We start from the raw sequence: 22092 nt of genomic DNA, 5'->3' as shown, positions 1-22092 counted from the left end.
GAGCAAGCTTGCTAAACTGAAAGAAAAAAAACGATGTCTCGGCTTCTTATCTCTCGCCGAGGAAAGGATATCCAAAAACAAACACGATTAATTTTCAAACAAACAAAGCAAAACAAAACTTTGAAAAAGCCGCCCTGTCCGTCAGTTCTCAAGACTACCGTCCTCCCAAGATGCACCTCTCCCTGTCATTCAGAGAATCAAGCTGAAGCTCTTGTCATCCTTTTTTCTTTTTTTTTTTATACCAAAGATCTCGTCAGTTTTTGAATTCACGCGTGAGCAAACATTACAGCCATTCTGATTGGCTGGGACAATTGCACTTTGTTAAAGTGACAGGATATTTATTTTAACATGGTGAAATGTTCAGATGTATTTTATTATTATTCGTTCAAGTATGTATTTATTTAACCTATTTTCACCTAGGTTACGCTTGCATTGTCCAGGCTTCATTCACTGTTCCTGTTTTCTCAACTGGAAGTTATTAAAATCTTCTTTCTTTAATTTTTTTGCTTTAAGCTCCGAACCTGTGACAGCAGTTCTAGGAGCTGAAAACCTACAAAGGATGGAGAAGAAATGTCAACAGAGGATTCCAGTCAGAAAAAGTTACAAGCATCAAATCAATCAGAAAGCCCCATTTGATTTTGATATCATGCTTTTGAAGGTAAATAATTACAAATAAGAATCAATAATAATAATGATAATAATAATAATAATAATAATAATAATAATGCACTCCTCAATTCTATGAGCATATTCAGGATACTGACTTCAGGATATTAGTGTCGGGGCGACATTGGCTCAGGCGGTAAAAGCATTCGTCTGATAGTTGGAGAGTTGCCGGTTCGATCTCGCTCTGGGTGTGTCGAAGTGTCCCTCAGCAAGACATCTAACCCCAAGCTGGTTGGTGCCTTGCATGGCAGCCCAATTGCTGTTGGTGTGCGAGTGTGTGTATGAATGAGTGAATTAGAAGCATTAATTGTACAGCACTTTGGATAAAGGTGCAATATAAATTTATAGTAATCTGTATTTACCATTTAGTGTAATAGATTCCCAAGCGTAGGCATTTAAACTGACGGTGCCACCGAACCCATCGGTATATCCTGCCATGTCTGTGTAACAGCTCCAGCGCAATGCCACTCTGAACAAGTACGTGAACGTCATTCCGCTGCCTGAGAAAGGGGAAACCGTGCCAGCAAACACCAAGTGCCTGATGTCCGGATGGGGGAGGAGAAAACCTGACGGTCTGGCTGAACACTTCCTACGCGATGTGACGCTCAGAGTCCAGAGCAACGATGATTGCCGAAATGATTGGAAGAAATACTTTGTTAGAAACAGAATGATGTGCACACATTTTGATGGCAAGGGAATCTGTCAGGTGAGCGGTGTGATTTGTTTTTTAACGTGTTAATTGTAGATTGATCTATGCTACATCTCAAGCTATATCCTCAAACCCATTTGCTACTTGAATTGCTCCATTGTCTCCCTCTTGCATCACCCATGACACTTTAAGTGGGAAGCATATGCATTTACTACTTTTAAGTTATTAATGGTTGCTGCTGTGCTACTGGTCAAAAGTAGATAGATTTAATTGTCTGTTAGGTTGCACATTGTTACTTATCACTTACTTTAAGTTAAAGGTTGATTTATTTCTGAGAGTGAGACAGCAGCTGACCCAGTTCTGATGATTCCCCTCATATGCATCACTTTTTTGGATTGCGCGAACAGCACATGGAGTCACATCTGTATGTGGAAATACATTTTATTGGCAGCCATCTGACTTGTATGGAACTCGTGTGAATGCTCAAATCAGAATTGTTCAGTCCATGAATGTACTTAGCATGCTGGTATATGCCAGTTGGGTTGGATTTGCCCTTTATCAATGACTCGATTAGTACAGAACAACATTCCAACAAAGTCTAATAACTGCTATGTTGATTTCAGGGAGACTCCGGAGGACCTCTCATTTGTAACAGAAAAGCCCATGGGATAGCTTCCTTCACTGACACGCCATGCGACAAAAAGCTTGCAAATGTGTACATGAAAGTGTCATACTTTATTCCCTGGATAGAAGAAAACATGCGCAACTGATAAAACAAGCACCTGTTATTTTTACAGTTAAAATACAAGTTTTAGATTCTAGATTTAGATATTCTGACTATTATTAAAACTTTTTTTGCAATCTAAATCATTTTCTATTTTTCTTCTGATGACTTTCATGTCTGCAGGGAATCATATTTTAGAAGATTGTTCAGTAGAAATAATCCCAAAATAAAACTGATTTAGAAATGATTACAAAATAAAGTTTACAGCGATAACAATGATCACATCAAAGTAAACAGTATTACATCAGATTTTTGTACGTTGCCTGTCTGGTTGGTAATATTTCATCATTGACTTGTGTTGGTAAGTCGTTGGCAAAAAAAGGTTATAGTCATATTAAAATATTCAGTTAGTTGTCTACATTTCTAACAAAATCATCTAACAAAATCACTTAAGGCCCATTTCAGATCTAAATTTAAGCATATGCTTATTTTTTATATATATATATCCATATATAAATATATTTTGCACCAGATGCAGATGACAAGACTTTCATTACCGACATGCTTATCTTTGATAATGGTAAAGTAATTGGTCAGTCATTTTTAGTCTTAAGAAATACACTTACTACATTTTTATGCATTTGTCAAAACTGACGTATAGATGATGAACAATAATGTGGATTGATTTGAAAATAATTCACAAAATTGCTTGGATTTCTTCCTCCCCATAACGAGACTGTCATATCATGATAAAAAATAAAATAAAATAAAAAAACATGGTTTAGAACATTTATTTAAAATGAAAAAAACTTTAAATAACAATTTATAAAACCAAGAGCTATTACACTCTTGGCATTATGGCATACCTTTCTGTAATAGGCTACACATACAAGTGTTATATATTAAAAAGAACAATGAGCTACCTGCAGTTAAGATAATGTCCCCCACACCTGTGGGGCTGAGAAGTCAGTATGAAAACAAGGCTCAATTCATGTGCCCACGTTGTGTTGCTGTGTGTCGTGTCATCAGCAGGTTTCCATCTTGCATTACGGTGAAAGGAAAGTTGCCACACCGCTGACCTGGGGGAGGGTAGATTAATTTCCAGCTCCATCTGCATTGGCGTGAAAGGGGATGTTATCTTAGCTAATTTGTTATCTGAAGTTATATTATGATCTCTCTCTCTCACTCATCTGTGTATCCAGCCTCGGGCACTGCTGATAATTAAGATACAGCCATTGTTTCTGTGTCCCTCACCCAGTAGAGGAGCTGCAAATATTTTTTGGTAAAAAAAAAAAAAAAGACACCACTATGCAAGTACTAGAATGCTCATGGAATTCATTTAATGCAACTAAAACCAGATATTTACGTATGTGTGTGTGTGTGTGTGTGTGTGTGTGTGTATATATATATATATATATATATATATATATATATATATATACATTTTTCATTGAATACAACAATGTCTCTGTAAAATGTAATCTTTTGGAAAATTACTATTTGGAAATCTCAAATGTGTTCTTTTATAGTAACACACAAAAAAATAAAAACATATATAATAAAGTCTAGGGTGCCTACAGTATATATACATAATGCATAAAAGCAGAATGGGGAAGAAATGTGATTTGACTTTGACCATGGAATGATTGTTGGTGGCATGATGGTTTGAGTATCTCAGAAACTGCTGATCTCCTGGGATTTTCATGCACAACAATCTTTGCAGAGAATGGTGTGAAAAACAAAAAACATCCAGTGAGCAGCAGTTCTGCCGGCAAAAATGTGTTGTTAATGAGAGAGGGAGAAGGGCCAGACTGGTCAAAGCTGACAGGAAGGTGACAGTAATGCAAATAACCACACATTACAATAGTGGTATGCAGAAGAGCATCTCTGAACACACAAATTGATAGGCTACAGCAGCAGAAGACATAAGTCTAAAACATAAGTCCAATAAATACCTATTAAAATGTGCTTACTGAGTGTATATGCTAACACTGTATGTAAAAGAACATACAGTGGTGTGAAAAAGTGTTTGCCCCCTTCCTGATTTCTTATTTTTTTGCATGTTTGTCGCACTTAAATGTTTCAGATCATCAAACAAATTTAAATATTATTCAAAGACAACACAAGTAAACACAAAATGCAGTTTTCAAATGAAGGTTTTTATTATTAAGGGAGAAAAAAAATCCAAACCTACATGGCCCTCTGTGAAAAAGTGATTGCCCCCTAAACCTAATAAGTAGTTGGGCCACCCTTAGCAGCAACAACTGCAATCAAGCGTTTTCGATAACTTGCAATGAGTCTCTTACAGCGCTGTGGAGGAATTTTGGCCCACTCATCTTTGCAGAATTCTTGTAATTCAGCCACATTGGAGGGTTTTCGAGCATGAACCGCCTTTTTAAGGTCATGCCACAGCATCTCAATAGGATTCAGGTCAGGACTTTGACTAGGCCACTCCAAAGTCTTCATTTTGTTTTTCTTCAGCCATTCAGAGGTGGATTTGCTGGTGTGTTTTGGATCATTATCCTGCTGCAGAACCCAAGTTCGTTTCAGCTTGAGGTCACGAACAGATGGCCGGACATTCTCCTTCAGGATTTTTTGGTAGACAGCAGAATTCATGGTTCCATTGATCACAGCAAGTCTTCCAGGTCCTGAAGCAGCAAAACAGCCCCAGACCATCACACTACCACCACCATATTTTACTGTTGGTGTTGTTGGTGTGGTAATGATGAGTGTAGCACTACTAGTATAACATGAGTTCATTATACCTGGTACGTTCTGTGAAAAAGGGAAAACATTAATGTGCTGCAACTTAATACAGGAAGTAGCTGCGTGTTTATATTATTACAGCTACGCAGCTGCTACCGACCTGACGAAAGCAGCACGGTGTCCTGTGTATTTTCTTAAAACACGACTTTTTCTCCACTCCTCAGGTATGCTTTCTGCCCATATCTTGAAAATGTTATCGTTTGATTGTAAGACCAAAAGGGAGAGATTTTGTTGTTACGTTTTCATTCATTGCAATGTTTAGTTTCAAGTGTAGAAGTATTGCTAGTTACGACGAACACTCTCATGCTAGCACAGAGAAAAGCGCGGTTCATTGCTATCATTGTATTAAGCACACGTTATGAAGAGAAAAGATAGCCTATGTATTGTCAGTGTAATTCTGGTAATTTTACATGTAATGATGGATTATTGGGAAACAGTTTGAATGTTTAGTGTGACATATGTTAAATGTATTCAGCATTAAATCTGTTACGTATCAAGTGATGCCTGTTCTGAATTGTTATAATGTACTGTTAATGAGTTTGATAATGAGTTGACAAAAGGACTTTGGAGAATGTATGGACTTTATTCACGTGGTGAGGACTCATACAGAATTTCTCGCATTCAGAGAAATAATGGACTGCTTAAAAAAAGGAGAGAAATGTATTTTCATTTACCTAAAGCAAATGTGATTTATTTTTGAATAGCTGCGTGTTTACATTATTACAGCTACCGACCTGACGAAAGCAGCACGGTGTCCTGTGTATTTTCTTAAAACACGACTTTTTCTCCACTCCTCAGTCTTTGGGAGTGCAACATTGGTATGATGTTCTTTTTCTGAAATGCGGCGTTACTTTTACGCCAGATGTAATGGGACACACACCTTCCAAAAAGTTCAACTTTTGTCTCGTCAGACCACAGAGTATTTTCCCAAAAGTCTTGGGGAATATCAAGATGTTTTCTGGCAAAATTGAGACGAGCCTTAATGTTCTTTTTGCTCAGCAGTGGTTTTCGTCTTGGAACTCTGCCATGCAGGCCATTTTTGCCCAGTCTCTTTCTTATGGTGGAGTCATGAACACTGACCTTAACTGAGGCAAGTGAGGCCTGCAGTTCTTTGGATGTTGTTGTGGGGTCTTTTGTGACCTCTTAGATGAGTCGTCGCTGCACTCTTGGGGTAATTTTGGTCGGCCGGCCACTCCTGGGAAGGTTCACCACTGTTCCATGTTTTCACCATTTGTGGATAATGGCTCTCACTGTGGTTCGCTGGAGTCCCAAAGCTTTAGAAATGGCTTTATAACCTTTTACAGACTGATAGATCTCAATTACTTTCTTTCTCATTTGTTCCTGAATTTCTTTAGATCTCGGCATGATGTCTAGCTTTGAGAATCATTTGGTCTACTTCACTTTGTCAGGCAGGTCCTATTTAAGTGATTTCTTGATTGAAAACAGGTGTGGCAGTAATCAGGCCTGGGTGTGGCTAGAGAAATTGAACTTAAGTTATGTTTTAACAGGGGGGCAATCACTTTTTCACACAGGGCCATGTAGGTTTGGATTAGTTTTCTCCCTTAATAATAAAAACCTTCATTTAAAAACTGCATTTTGTGTTTACTTGTGTTGTCTTTGAATAATATTTTAATTTGTTTGATGATCTGAAACATTTAAGTGTGACAAACATGCAAAAAATAAGAAATCAGGAAGGGGGCAAACACTTTTTCACACCACTGTAAATTGTACCAACTGTCCAAGTACATATGGACTGCACTGTATTTCAAATCTTATGTACTGGACTGCAGAGCCAAGACAACACAGTCTACTTTTGCATAACTGTATGTATAGAATAAAATAAGTAATACAGGTATTGACCACTATTTTCATTCTGTAAGGTGAACATGTTCTACTTTAATAATGATTCAGTGGAATCATCCAAAATAACATTACAATAACACATTTACTTCCCCAAAAATAACAAGATTGCTTTCATTTTTAGTCATGATTCAATCTGAATCAGTATTAGGATACTTGGAGGGCCTTATTGGCCCAAAAGCCACAAAAGAGCATACATGCTCAGTCAACCTACCCTGTCAAAACAATTGAAAACATACAGGACACTGAAATAATATTTTCTAAAAACCTGAAAAGTGAACAGTGCCTTTCCATCTTTAATTAACATTGCAATGTTGCAAGAAAAAAACTATATTGAACTCTGCCTGATGCAATTCGGTTGAAAAGTATTACCTCATACTCTTCACTGAATCCTCTGTTCTGATCACAACTCATTTTATTGAAGTGGGCTTCAAAGTTTCCCATTGGAACATCTCTGGAAGCATAAAAACAATTCTGTCAGCACTCTGTGCTGAGAACCAAATAGGTTGTACATGGTTGTACAGATCAGTATTAACGTCATACATACATAAATTTCTCGTTGTCCAGTTGGGATTCCACAAAATATTTTGGCCTGAAAAAAATTATTAAACACATTGTCAGAAAACAACAATATGCACTGTGTCATGGCAAACTCATGAGAAAATGTAAATGTTTTGTGTTAAAAACTGTATGAACAATTGTACAGACATTTATTTCATTACATTTACATTATTTGATTACATTCATTTGAGGATGTTCTGAGTTTCTAGTATTGAGCACATTCTCTGGATCATGGTACCCTGTCAAATACCCTTGTTTGATTGGGGATGAAAGGCTTCAGTTTGCTTATTCTCAAAATATAATGCAAATGTAATTAATAAATACAACTTTTATAAAACAATATTGCCTGGATTAATGACATTTTTAAAACTGGCATCTATAATCGATCATATCTATGTATCTGTACCAACCTTAGCAATTCAGGCTTACGACGCAAAATGAAGACAACAAGAAAAGCCAGGAAAGCAAGTAAGAGGATTCCGATCACTGACCCTGCGATAACTCCTGAAAAGAACACAAACTGCACATTGCTGTGTGTGTTTGATCACTGATTGATTGCTCAGCTCATGTGTACTTGGCATGCTCTGCACCAAACACTGGACTAATGAAACTCAAAGCACAAGAGAGCAGTAGGGGATTACATCAAGAAAACAAGTACATATTTTGGAAGGCATTAGAACTAAGCTGTTCTAAAACATCTCACACAGCTTGAATTTACATTATAAGAAGATAATTAATTTTTATTTCTTGCTCACCTCTTGGGTCAGTCTGACACTCAAAAGTGGCAGTCTCACTCTTCATGGTTTCAGAGACTGATGTCGCAGTTATATGATATGTCTGGGCTGGTTTTACATGCTTAATCACTATGTCCGTCTTTGTCCCCGTCACATTACGAGGGCTTTGTCCTGAAATCTCCACCTCCACTTGTGTCCACACACCCTGTGGTGGGTTCCAAGACAGAGAGAATGCATAGCCTCCTGACATATAGCCACAATGTAAGCCAGTCACCTGGGGAGGAACTGAGAGAAAGAACCATATTCTATAACAATGCGTGTGTGACAATGTGAAACCATCTGTCCAACAGCTAAAGCATTGCTGATCATGCAACAGAACAATGGGCCTCCTGCAATAACCACTCATACTTTAAGATTTCTTCTTAAATCTCTTAGAATGGGTGATTTAAGAGAACTTTGCACAATCCCCAATTTTCCCTTATTTAGAATTATTCCTTAGGTAGGAACAACAACTTGTCATATGAGTCATGTAAACAAAAGCCCTGTAGTGCATGTTAGTGCAGTTCACCTGGCATACCAAACTCGGATCAAACTTTCAAACTAGGTGTTGCGGATCAAATATGAATCAAGATTCAGCAACTGCATTGCTTATTTCTCACCTTAAATGTTTTCAGAAATGTATTTCAGTGGATTGTTTCAGAGAAAGAAATAACAAAGTCTATCAAAGATCTGCTATGTTATTATTTTTTTCCCAAAACTAAGGAACCTGGTCTACCCAATCCGGTATCAGTTATCCCTTGTTCTTGTCAATCCCATTAGTCTCCATCTGACGGAATTTGCCTACAGTACTGTATATACTGTATTGTAATGGAATTATTCATTTAGGACAGTTGTCTGAAGTTAGGTAAATCCAACGTGGCACATTCATATGAGTTCTTAGTTCAAAATAACATTGTTTATTTGTTCGGATCACTTTCTCACTGGTAAGTTTACTTTTAATGCATTCTACAATGTTGTGACACCATGATTACTTATATATCTCCTAACTTGTTACTGATTTGAGTGGAACTGATTTGAGTGTAAAGTCATTAGCTTACTATGACAAGTGGATAATCAATGATCAAAACATCATCTCCTTGCGGTTACCGATGTCCACTTGGCATCATAGCTGGCCAGATTGCTACTGAAATATATCCATAAATGAAACCTCTACTTGATTACCAAGTTTCAAAATGCCATGGCGTTACTGAGAAATGATGGTGTGTGCAGAAAATAAATTATGTTTTACTGTTAGTGACTGTGTGATTACATCTGCTGAGTGTAAGTGTAGGCTACTTAGGACTAGTTGTTCATTGCATTGTTGCTTATCTCCGTGTTATCACCTCTGTTATGTTTGTAATGCATAAATTAGTAGGATTTGTTGAACCAAAGTTATAATTTGGCTACGTTTGAACTGAAGTACCAACAGCAGGTACAACCCAGTCCAGAGGGCACGTAGAGGGTTGCTGCAGCAGTGAAGTTCCCCCCTTAGATCTTTGTTTTCTTCTGTTACAGGTCAACCATCCAACCTTTATATGAAACCTGATATTGACTGGGCACCAACATAATAATTTGTGGATGCCATCTCATCTAGTTTGGTGCCTGTTTTTGACCACTAAAATGAAAGGGTTGCTAACAAAGTGAAATTGTCAATAAACTTTTACTTAATTTAGTGAATCTTAGTTTAAAGGAACTATATTGTGTAATTGCACTCGATTATAAAAAAGATATATAGCGACATATAAATAAATGTGCTTATAACTGCATTCTATACATATGTTCAGTATATAAGAAGGACAATTTGACAAAAAACAAATAGAACAGATATAAAATCAGATACTCAATGTCTATGTTTTGACAATTTATGGTTAATAAATATGATGACTACATGCTACATGTATGTAATGGAGTAATGCATTGTCTGTAACAAAACAGGGACAGTCGCTTACCTAGTGTCAAAGTATGCTCACATTGTTTTAAGGATACTGAGTTTAAAAGAAAAAAGAGAGACACATTGAAGGTGCTGCCAGGATACAGGCCAGTGAAGGACACCTTGCTGTTTTCCACTCTGCCATTCACTGATGTGTTTCCATTGGTCGCATTTGCACTGGAAAACCTTCCAGTGATTTCAGCCTCAAATGATCTATTGGTGATAATCCACTCTGAACAGTGGATGGCTTCAGGGAATAAGGATTTAATTCAGGTCACTTATTGTTAATTCTTATACATATTTCATCACTGATACATGATTCAAAGAAATCAGTACAACATAAAATTACAAAAGTAGTTTTAGTTCAGATAATATGTAAAAGGACAAAAGTAACTTACTTGTGACAGCTGAGAAACTGTGACCCATGCTTTTCACTTGCTCAAACACAGTAATGAGAGTGAAGTTATACACAGTCCCCAGAGTTAGATTCATAACAGCATATGTCACTGGTCCACCTGCTGATCCAGTTATGTCATCTATTTTAGTTCCATTGCTGAATTGCAGTGTGTAATTGTATGCAGTTTCACTGGACACTGGGTTCCACTGCAGCCTTAATGTAGTCTCACTGCGCTCTTTTACAGTGACATCAATAACACTGAGAGGCCCTGAAAAAAATAACATCTGAATGAAAAGCAATGTCAGGGCAAGTGCATAGACTTTTTAAATGGCATAGGCATTTTTAATTATTTCATAATTCTACATTGACCTTTGGTTTATAATGTATAAGGGTAATATTGAGAATGAAGATCCTCACTTGTGACATTTGAGAAGTGTTGTCCAGAGCTGTTAACATGCTGAAACACAGTGAAAAGAGTGAAGCTATACTCAGTCCCAGCAGTTAGATTTCTAACAGTATATGTCACTGGTCCACCTGCTGATCCAGTTATGTCATCTATCTTAGTTCCATTGCTGTATTGCAGTGTGTAATTGTATGCAGTTTCACTGGACACTGGGTTCCACTGCAGCCTTAATGTAGTCTCACTGCGCTCTTTTACAGTGACATCATTAACATCGGAAGGTCCTGAAAAACATGGGAACAATATAAATACAATGAAATACATGGAGACTGTCTATAACACATTTCCATTGTTTTACAAGGCAGGTTCACAGAAGATCATTCATTCATTCATTCATTCATTATCCTCACCCGCTTAGCCTGAACAGGGTCGCAGGGGGGCTGGAGCCTATCCCAGCATACATTGGGCGAAAGGCAGGAATACACCCTGGACAGGTCGCCAGTCCATCGCAGGGCACACACACCATTCACTCACACACTCATACCTACGGGCAATTTAGACTCTCCAATCAGCCTAACCTGCATGTCTTTGGACTGTGGGAGGAAACCGGAGTACCCAGAGGAAACCCACGCACACACGGGGAGAACATGCTAATTCCACACAGAGAGGCCCCGACCAACGGGGATTCAAACCCAGGACCTCCATGCTGTGAGGGGGCAGTGCTACCCACTGCACCATCCGTGCCGCCCCGGTTCACAGAAGATCAGATCAAAACTATTTTTGTATGGAAATACCAAAATTCAGTTCACATAATACCTAAAGATAGAACATAAGGTATATGGAGACTCACTTGTGGGAGCTGAAAAATTATGTCCAGAGCTGTTAACATGCTGAAACACAGTGAAAAGAGTGAAGCTATACTCAGTCCCAGCAGTTAGATTTCTAACAGTATATGTCAGTGGTCCACCTGCTGATCCAGTTATGTCATCTATTTTAGTTCCATTGCTGTATTGCAGTGTGTAATTGTATGCAGTTTCACTGGACACTGGGTTCCACTGTAGCCTTAATGTAGTCTCACTGCACTCTTTTACAGTGACATCATTAACATCGGAAGGTCCTGAAAAACATAGGAACAATATAAATACAATGAAATACATGGAGACTGTCTATACCACATTTCCATTGTTTTACAAGGCAGGTTCACAGAAGATCATTCATTCATTCATTCATTCATTCATTCATTATCCTCACCCGCTTATCCTGAACAGGGTCGCAGGGGGGCTGGGGGGGCTGGAGCCTATCCCAGCATACATTGGGCGAAAGGCAGGAATACACCCTGGACAGGTCGCCAGTCCATCGCAGGGCGCACACACCATTCACTCACACACTCATACCTACGGGCAATTTAGACTCTCCAATCAGCCTAACCTGCATGTCTTTGGACTGTGGGAGGAAACCGGAGTACCCAGAGGAAACCCACGCCCACACGGGGAGAACATGCAAATTCCACACAGAGAGGCCCCGACCAACAGGGATTCGAACCCAGGACCTCCTTGCTGTGAGGCGGCAGTGCTGCCCACTGCACCATCCGTGCCGCCCCGGTTCACAGAAGATCAGATCAAAACTATTTTTATATGGAAATACCAAAATTCAGTTCACATAATACCTAAAGAAAGAACATAAGGTACATGGAGACTCACTTGTGGTAGCTGAAAAATTATGTCCAGAGCTGTCAACATGCTGAAGCACAGTGAAAAGAGTGAAGCTATACTCAGTCCCAGCAATTAGATTTCTAACAGTATATGTCACTGGTCCACCTGCTGATCCAGTTATGTCATCTATCTTAGTTCCATTGCTGTATTGCAGTGTATAATTGTATGCAGTTTCACTGGGCACTGGGTTCCACTGCAGCCTTAATGTAGTCTCACTGCGCTCTTTTACAGTGACATCATTAACATCAGGAGGTCCTGAAAAACACAGAGTCAATACAGACATCCATCAGCTTTTCCAAGCTTGTCCCTCACTGATACTTTCAAATGTATTGCTTGTCATTTCTTTTGCCAAAATAATAAAACCATAAAAGAACTACAGTGCCATGAAAAAGACCCATCCTGATTTTGTCTATTAGTGCATAATATTTGTCACACTGAATGGTTTCAGATCTTTGGGCAAAATGTAATCAGATTAATGTAATCACATAAAACACTTTTTAAAAAAAGAAATAATTTAATTTATTTGAAAAAAAGGTATGAAATGCCCATATCACTCTTTCATACAGTAATTGCCCCCTCTGCAGTGGCTTCCACCTTGCTCCTGTCCCTTTAATCCCATTTTTGGCAATGGGTCATGAACACTTAACTTAGCTGTGCCAAGAGAGGTCTGCAGTTCCTTGGATGTTCTTCTGGGATCTTAACCAAGGTTTGCATATATTGGGGGCTGAGCCAAAGTAATTTGGAAGGGACATTCCATGTATTTTATTGTACAATGACGCATTCTTTAATTGTCAATGCTTTGAAGTGTATATTATTATATGTAGGCCTATACCTGTTTTATTTCTAAATGTTTAAATGTGCTGCAGAAAAAATCAAAGCATGATTGACTTGTATCAACCTATAGCATTTAATCAACCACAACACATGATGGACAGTCTGCTCAAACACATCACTCCAACTGACCTAAATAAACAACAGACTAGACCTACAGAATTCTGCACATTAGCAAAGAATATTGGTGTCTTTAAATGGTCAAATTCATTTAAATATGTCACAGAGTATGACTTACAAGAAAAGTAATCGCATGAATGTAACACTTTTTTGCACATGCTTTTTTGAATGTTTTGCAAATTTCAAACAACTCAGGCTATAGTTGTATTCGCTGTTCTGAAATGTAAGATATGGATGTAAGAATGGTTACATTGTTAAGAGAAGTCAGAATCGAGGAACTCCTGTCGATGTACTTCACTAATCACAGCAATAATAATAAGAAGAATAATAATAATAAATTATATGTGCATATAATTTTTCTTATATGCACATATATACTTATATACTCAGTGAGCACTTTATTTATTAGGTATTTATTAGACTGATTTGTTTTTTTGCACCATTTTTTGCAAACTCTTGAGACTAGTGTGTGTGAAAATCCCAGGAGATCAGCAGTTTCTGAGATACTCAAACCACCCTGTCTGTCACCAACAATCATTCCACGGTCAAAGTCACAGACATTGTAACAGCAATATTAACATAAAAATATTGATAGAAATAGAAAACGCTTGCACTGGTTATTGGACTCCAAGAAATCTAGGATTAATGAACATATTTAACAAATAATAAGATATAACAAGAGGGATGTTATTTTATATTGCATATATTTAACATTACTGAATACACTTATAATGTGCCTGCTAAATGTATCCCTTATGAATTTATAATCTTATAAACTTTATTATTAAATCTATTTTAATCCATGATTGAAACAGTTGATTAACATGAATAAATTACAAAAATGACAGAACAAATCAGACGTATACTTTCAAATTAAATGCACTTGTTGGGGAAGGATATTCAGTGACTGCCAGCGCCACATGTAGACAAGGCGCTGGAGTTATTGTAAGTATAGTCCGATTACAATACAAAGACTATAACCATTTGCTTAATCAATGCAGGATGTGATCAGACAGTGTCAGCAAGAACGGTCCATCGACAACTACATAGAGAGGAATATCAGGAGGAGGAATCAAGCATTCAGGCCTGTACATCACATCATGCACTTGCCTTCGTGTTGAGAATATGGTGAATGATGACTCATCTGACCATATTACTTTTTTCCACATCTCTGTAGACTAGTGCCTTTGGTTTTGCCCCATGTGTGCATTCGTCTTAGTAATGATGGATTTATGCACTGCAACCATACCTACAATGAGGGGGTTTGGTGGCAGTGTTTTCCTGCCATGGTTTGGGTCCACTTGGGATTTGCGTGATTTCTCCTGTTGACTTGTACTACAGAAATTGTCTCAATTGAATTATTGCTCATAAAGAGGCCCATTGATGCTATACTGTACTGTATATTTGGGTTGGCTTTTGGGTTCTATCCATTACGCTGAAGAAGCCATAAGCTGTTATTTTGTCAATGTCTGAATGCATTAACTGGCATCCCACCTCTCCCGGAAACTCTGGGAGTCTCCCAGAATTTATTGCATGCTCCCTGATCCCAGCATACCGTGCAGCAATCTCCCCCATGAGATTCTTCAAAAATGAATATATACGGATACCAAAACTCCTAACACTAAGGCCGTGAAATATTTTGGATAAGAGCGTCTGCCAAATGCCAATAATGTAATGTAATGTAACTAACCCAGTCTCTGGACCGAGGGGAATAAAGGTGAGATTGCTGTTGTGATTGTGATTCTAACAAAATAACAAGTTCCAAAACACTACAGTAGACTACAAGTAGATTTATTTAAAACATTTAATTAAACACTATCCTCCAACAAATAGAAAAAAGCATTGGTTACAGATATTGCAACAGTGTACTTACGTGGTAACCTGGTTGTTGGTGTAGCAGTTGAGGAGGTTGCAATTGTTTCAGTAGTTGATTGGCACTAGAAGGCAAGAAGAGTGTCATTCTCAAGGCTGAAGGAATAACCTCAGGTCCGAATCTCCCCTCTCTTTTAGATCATGTGCAAAATGACAAAAATGGAACAGTAACCCCAATATACAGTTCCCTCCAAAAGTATTTGAACAGCAAGGCCAATTTCTTTGTTTCTTTGTTTCTTTCTTTTGTTTTGCATGATACCGTTCCTCCCATTAGTTTGGACGCATTTCTCCATAAGTTGGCACACAGAATGTTTTCTTAAACTTCTGAATTCACCCTGCTCATGAGGTACATCATCAATAAAGATTAGTGAGCCCACTCCAGAAGCAGCCATGCAAGCCGAAGCAATGACACTTCCTCCAACATGCTTCACAGATGAGCTCGTATGCTTTGGATCATGACATGTGCATATGCAGTTCTAAGTTGTTTTACAAATCTAGATAAAAATACCAGGAAATAAAATATGAAATTTGGATCTGTGAACTCATGTACATCTTTTGACCAGAAAATCAATTGTCTTCATTGTATAGCAAAAACAAAGGAATTGACCATGCTGTTCCAGTACATTTGGAGGGGACTGTATAAGCATTATTTCAATTTGACAGGATTAGGATTAATTATTGTGGTGGGCACTAAAGTCAGTTTGTTCAATGATATTGTGGTGGGCCTGGCATCTGTTTATTTATACAGTGGGGTCCAAAAATCTGAGACCACATTGAAAATGGGTTTTCATGTAATCCTGGAAATAAACAGACTTTTTAGGATTTTGAAAAAACAAATGAAAGTTACTTCAAAGCTTTGCAAGAACTACTTGAAAACCAAAGAAGTGCTGGACAATCCACAGGTTGGTTCTTTATGACATCTCAGAACAACTCGAACGGCTGGCATAGGTTGACTCACCCCAGGCCCTACCCACCCCTTGAAATGGCCCGGCACTCCACCCTTCCACACTCCACAGCTTCCTGCACCTGCTAACGTGGAACAGGACAGCGCTGTTTCCGAAGCTAGACATTAGGGATGTGAACGACACACATTTCTTACTGTTGACAATTTTGTCAGCCTACCACTGGAGCTGTGGAGAATGAGAGATTTTATGAGGTGAGTTTCATCCCTCCACCTCAGCACGATCACTGTCATTCAGAAAATACTATTATGCTCAGGGAACTCCTCTCGGGACCATTCTCATGAGGAAGCTTATAATGACAGACATATCTCTCTCTTGGTGGAGGGCACTCAGGAGGGCCATATGGTTAATAGGACATTGCCAACTCAGTGGTGCTCAGCTCTAATCAATTATCTGGCACTTTAACTGTATGGATAGCTTTCAGATATTGTCTTTATGGTCAAACGGGACATCATGTGCTATTATGCTGTGACAACACAACAGCAGTAGCACAGGTCAGTTGCCAAGGTGGCATGCACTATCGCCAACTCCACAGTGTAGCACACAGACGGTATGGAATAGCCATCGTTATCCATGACCCATGTTTCATATCCCTAGACTTTAAAAATGCCGTGGCCGAGATTTGGCTGCTCAGCCATAGATCTCTTCACCCCACACAAAACAAAATATTATTACATAACAACCAGGTAAGGGGACACAAAGAAAGACACCAAAACACACCATGAAGTAAAAATGAACAAACTTTACCACAAAAAGGAACAAAATTACTAACTGGCTTGGGGTACAAAAAATACTCTGAATGAACAAACAAAATCATAATAATAAACAACCAAGGAGAGCAAAAAGTAGGGACTAGGAAACTACACGTATGAGAGAAAACTGGCTATCAAAACTGTGAGAGCAAATACTAAGATCTAGTGAGGACTAAAAGTAGATGACTTCAATCACGTGAGAGTTGTGGTCGCCATATTGATGACCAAATGATGACTGCTTACCAGGTTTGACAGCAGAGGTAGTGAACTAACTATTACTTCTGCACAGATATAGAATCAGTCTCCTTACAGTAAATGGATCCTTAAAGCATTTAAAAGCAGGCTACTGATGCCTACCAGTATTGGGGGTTTTTTTGTTCAGGGTGGGTAACCTGAACCTACCTGAACTAAAGTTATAACTGAAGCTGTTGGTGTCTAAAGTGAGTGTAATGCAATGCATCGTCGTATTAACATATAGTAAATATTAGGTAAGTAATAGATTAATTCATAGCTATATCAGCTAATTCACTACCAGAGATGAAAATATTGAACTTTACTGTAATGTGATGGACAAACTGTAATGTTAGCTAATCAACTAGAGCTAGCTAAGTTTGCTGATCTATTTAATGGGTCCCATTAATTGATGCACAGTCAATACCCAATCCAGTATCTACTAAGGGTGAGTGAGTTCTGCATCTGTATCCACATCCGTTTAACCAATTACATTTTTTTATCTGGTTAATCTTAACATTAATTAAAAACCAAAACCGTCTATATAAGATGTGTGTACGTGTATGAACAATTTTACAAAGAATACTTTTGGCAGAGTTTCCTGCCCGTTCATATCAGCACCACTATCCGTGTTGCTGTCGCACTCGCCCTTTAAACACACACCCACATTGTCCTAAAGCCCTATACTCTTAAGCAACAATTTGTTGTCAATTTGTTACATAAATAAAATAATGCAGATAAAAATTACTGAAATTACATACCATAAATCATGAACACTTGTGTGACCAGCATCCGCACTCATGTCCAGATCCCCAGACAACTAACTCTCACGGCAATAAACCTCATTCAATACACTGGTTTCACATGGATTATCGGTACGTTTCAAAATAAGTATCGTCGGAACAAAACTGCACCATACCTTTCTATCGGGTCACCCGAGGTTACAATGAATACACGATCAATAAAACAGTGTAGCTAAGTACGATTGATTTCTTTCACCAGACATCGCAGTAAGTCTGACCCAGGTAGAAAGCTCACTCCATACAAAGTGCTGCATTTCATGCTTTGGAATGTTTGGGGTGTGTCTATACCAGGGGTCAGCAACCCTGGTCCTGGAGAGCCACGGGGTGTGCTAGCTTTTGTTGTTACTCAGCACTTAATTGATCAATTAAAGCAGTCGATTACTCAGTTAACTAGCCTCATCTGGTTTTTTCGGTATGAATCAGTTGCTGGTATTAAGGCGAAAACAAAAACCAGCACACCCTGCAGCTCTCCAGGACCAGGGTTGCCGACCCCTGGTCTATACAATACACGTATCAGTAGCAACTCGGACCATACACCTGATAAGGTTTGGTCAGGAACACCCAGTGACTATAGTTCCTACAAGAAGTGCGTTCAAGTCGGCAAATGTTCGCAGTGAACCATGCTTGCAGCAAACAGTGACTGCTGAACGATTTTAAATTAACCGTTAATTTAGTTTGCCACCAACGCATTTTGAATACAAATGGATGCAACTTAGATCTTACAATGCCAGCTAGCTGATCCTATGGTTTTTTTTTTTAGGTAAGTACAAATATTACATATTGATTAAAGTGTATTTTAACAGCCTTTTGTTCTCTCCGTGTCCTCCCCGTCGGCAGCCATTTCTCTTCATGGAGCACTACCTTTTCAAATTCTTTGCTAACATTTGTGGTGAATAGAAACAAGTTTGAATATGTTTGCTAATTTTTGCAATGTTGAAAGCACCCCTGATCACAGTAAAGTAGTTATATCCTTAATCTATGGTCAGAACAAGTTCACACAACTGTCTCTTGACATCTTGACACAAGAGAGAAGTGAGGAAAATAGCAGCAGGCAGTCATTTTTACTCATCTAACCAGGCAGGAACTGGCGAAACACGAAACAGTGTTAACATTATGTTATGCATTCCTCACTGATGTACAGCTACTGCAGCCAATGTAAAAAAAAATAGAAAAAAAATAAAGCAGGCCAATTCTCAGATCACGGATAATGATCCAATTACTTGTACATTTGCAATCAGAAAAAAAAAAATAGTCGTTACAGGTATCACCCCTACTATCTACATCCAAAGGTATATGGAAAGCCAATTCCCTTGAAAAACAGTCATGTGAAGCGCATCAACTCAGTCCAAAGCAGTTGAGCAGGGGATGTTAATTTGCTGCCAGGCGGCGGCAGATTTTTTGTTTTATCCACAGTAATTACTCGTTGTTCACACAACCACCACCAGGTGGTATATGTGAGCACTTGAATCCAAAGCAGTCTGAAATACTTGCAGGTTCTGACAGTAGGGGGGCAGCAGTGCCCTTTTTCATCATGAGGAGCTTGCATTATCATTATAGAGCTGAAAGGTTTCCGGAATACGCTACCAAAATATTTGGCAGAGGGAAACAGACATTCTATTTATACACAACTCAGATGAAAAGTTATTTGTGAGGGGTGAAATTTCTGTCTTTTTTCTCAGAATGCGGACAACCCCGGTGGAAAATCTAGCTATGACCAGTTTGAAATTATAAACTACCACCTGTTTCAAAATATTGCTTTAGCCGATCAAACCAAGTTGAGTATGGCACCCTACACTTTATTATATATATGTTTATTTATTTGTGTGTGTTAGTATAAAGAACATATTTGAGATTTCCAAATATTCATTTTCCAAAAGATGTAATTTTACAGTGACATTTTTGTATTTAATTTTAAAAAGTATCATATTACTGTATGCAATTGACTATGTTTTACATAAAAACTTGATCAAGGCTGTCTGAGATCAGAAGCAAGGAGCTTACCTAAGTCTGCAAAAGAACTTTGATCCCCCGCCCGGGCTGTGTCGAAGTGTCCCTGAGCAAGACACCCAACCCCCAAATGCTTCTGACGGGCTGGTTGGCGCCTTGCATGGCAGCCAATCGTCATTGGTGTGTGAGTGTGTGTATGAATGGGTGAATGAGAAGCATCAATTGTACAGTGCTTTGGATAAAGGCTCTATATAAATGCCAACCATTTACCATTTACCAAGTTCTCCAACATGCTTGGAACAACCTCCCTGCTGATTGTCTTACAGAATTGCAGGACAGTTGACTATCACAGAGAAGTGATGCAGTTTTAACGCCGAAGGGTAGTCACAAAAAATATTGTTTTTAACTATTCTGCCAAATGACTAAAGTGTAATGTAAAATGTACAGTACGTTTATTTAGGACCTTTCATTGAATTATTTTTGAAAGAATCTTATCTGTACAGAATGTTATACAGGTGCCTAAGACTTTTGCACAGTACTGTAGCTGGGGTATATTTATCTAGATTTGTTAAACAACTTAAAAGTATTGGAACATGTGACTGACAGGTGTTGCCCAGATCTGTCCTGTTAGATTGATTGGTTAAACAATAAATCGTTATGAATGTCTACTCTCAGGTTTAGCCTTGGGGTTTGCCTGTGAAGGTTGGATTTAGATAAACCAACATGAAGACCAGAGAGATGTCTTTGGGAGAGAAGCAAGCCATTTAGAAGCTTAGAAAACAGTGGTAATTGGAGCAATATTATAGCTTAGAATGTCCTGAGAAAGAAACTGCTGGCGTACTGACCAACAGAAAAACAACAGCAGTTGATGACAGAAACATTGTGAGAGCTGTGAAGAAAAAACCCAAAACAGTCAGTCAGTGGCATCACAGGAATCTTGGGGTGCCTCTTGATAGACACCTCACCCTCGCTCCACATATATCCTCCACTGGCAGAACCTGAAGGTTCTTCCTCTATAATATACGCCGTATCTGTCATCTCCTGATGGTGAAAGCCACCCAGCTCCTAGTCCAGGTGCTCATTATTATCCGTCTGCACTACTGCAACTCCCTCCTGGCCGTCTCCCAGCCTGTGCCATCAAGCCCCTCCAGCTGGTCCAGAATGCTGCAGCCTGCCTGACGACCAGGTGGTCGAGCTGCAGGTTCAAGCCTGTTTTCCATTCTGGTTCCTCAGTGGTGGATTTTGCCTACCACTGTCCGGACAGCAGAATCCCTCCCAATATTTCGACGCAGACTAAAAACACACCGTTTGAGACTATACCGTAGTCCTGCCTCCTGATCCCCGCTACAGTAACACAAGCACAAGCACAACTCTCCAATACACCCCCTACTCAAAGCACTCCGGTTACCAACAATGAACCCAAACTCCAACTCCCTCTCCGTTATGACGGGGGGTTAGGAAAATGTAGAGGTTTCCTTTCCCAATGTCTGATATGTTTTAAAGCACAGCCCTCCCGATTTGTCTCCCACGACTCACGGGTAGCCTTCATCCTGTCCTTATTAACCGGGAGCGCACTTGCCTGGGCAGATCCCCTCATTCGGGCGAATGCCCTGATTATGCGGGATGTAGACCGCCTCATGAAAGAGATGGCAATGATCTTTGATCATGACATCTCAGGCCAGGAGGCAGCCATGAAGCTAACCCGTCTCCGGCAAGGCAACGACACTGTCGCAGGGTTCTCCATCTCCTTTCGAGCCTTGGCAGGTGAGACAGGGTGGCCTGAGGGACCCCTAATGTCCCTATTCTACAATGCTCTCTCAGAGTCGGTCAAAGATGTTTTAGCGCCTCTTGAACCGCCCCCAACACTGGACGCTTTGGTGTCCACCGCCATTCGCATCGATAACAGAATTAGGGAGAGAGAGAGGGAGAGAAGTGGTCGGAGAGATCGCCCTTCCCGGCTGGCTCTCACTGTTGAATTCCCCCATGCCACTTCTCCGACCAGGCATGGTTCTCTGACCTACGAGGAACCCATGCAGGTGGATGGTTCTTGGTTGCACAAAAAACCCAAGCTCCGGTCTAAAGAAAAGTGGTGTCATCACTGCCGACGCACAGGGCACACGGCACAGGCATGTTCTA

General features: G+C 39.3%; 2 protein-coding genes across 2 annotated transcripts; one reads left to right on the top strand and one right to left on the bottom strand.

Annotated features, from left to right (window-relative positions):
• Positions 1 to 513: 513 nt before the first annotated feature.
• On the top strand, positions 514 to 2085 carry LOC134015828 (mast cell protease 2-like; the record flags this gene model as incomplete). Its single annotated transcript, XM_062455361.1, has 3 exons — positions 514 to 658; positions 1118 to 1372; positions 1939 to 2085. Coding segments are annotated over 3 exons (547 nt in total), but the record flags the coding sequence as incomplete, so codon positions are not given.
• Positions 2086 to 7790: 5705 nt separating this feature from the next.
• LOC134015827 (receptor-type tyrosine-protein phosphatase H-like) lies at positions 7791 to 21553 on the bottom strand. The gene is made up of 7 exons (XM_062455360.1): positions 21493 to 21553; positions 12427 to 12693; positions 11577 to 11843; positions 10744 to 11010; positions 10328 to 10594; positions 7982 to 8245; positions 7791 to 7822 (listed from the first exon to the last, which is right to left on the bottom strand). The coding sequence occupies exons 1-7, from the start codon at positions 21551 to 21553 to the stop codon at positions 7791 to 7793; spliced, it is 1425 nt and encodes a 474-aa protein (XP_062311344.1).
• Positions 21554 to 22092: the final 539 nt, after the last annotated feature.

This window comes from Osmerus eperlanus, unplaced genomic scaffold (genome assembly GCF_963692335.1).
Source record: "Osmerus eperlanus unplaced genomic scaffold, fOsmEpe2.1 SCAFFOLD_424, whole genome shotgun sequence".
Classification (NCBI taxonomy): domain Eukaryota; kingdom Metazoa; phylum Chordata; class Actinopteri; order Osmeriformes; family Osmeridae; genus Osmerus; species Osmerus eperlanus.
The sequence above is the reverse complement of the archived record's forward strand: the minus strand, read 5'-3'. Positions and strand labels throughout refer to the sequence as shown.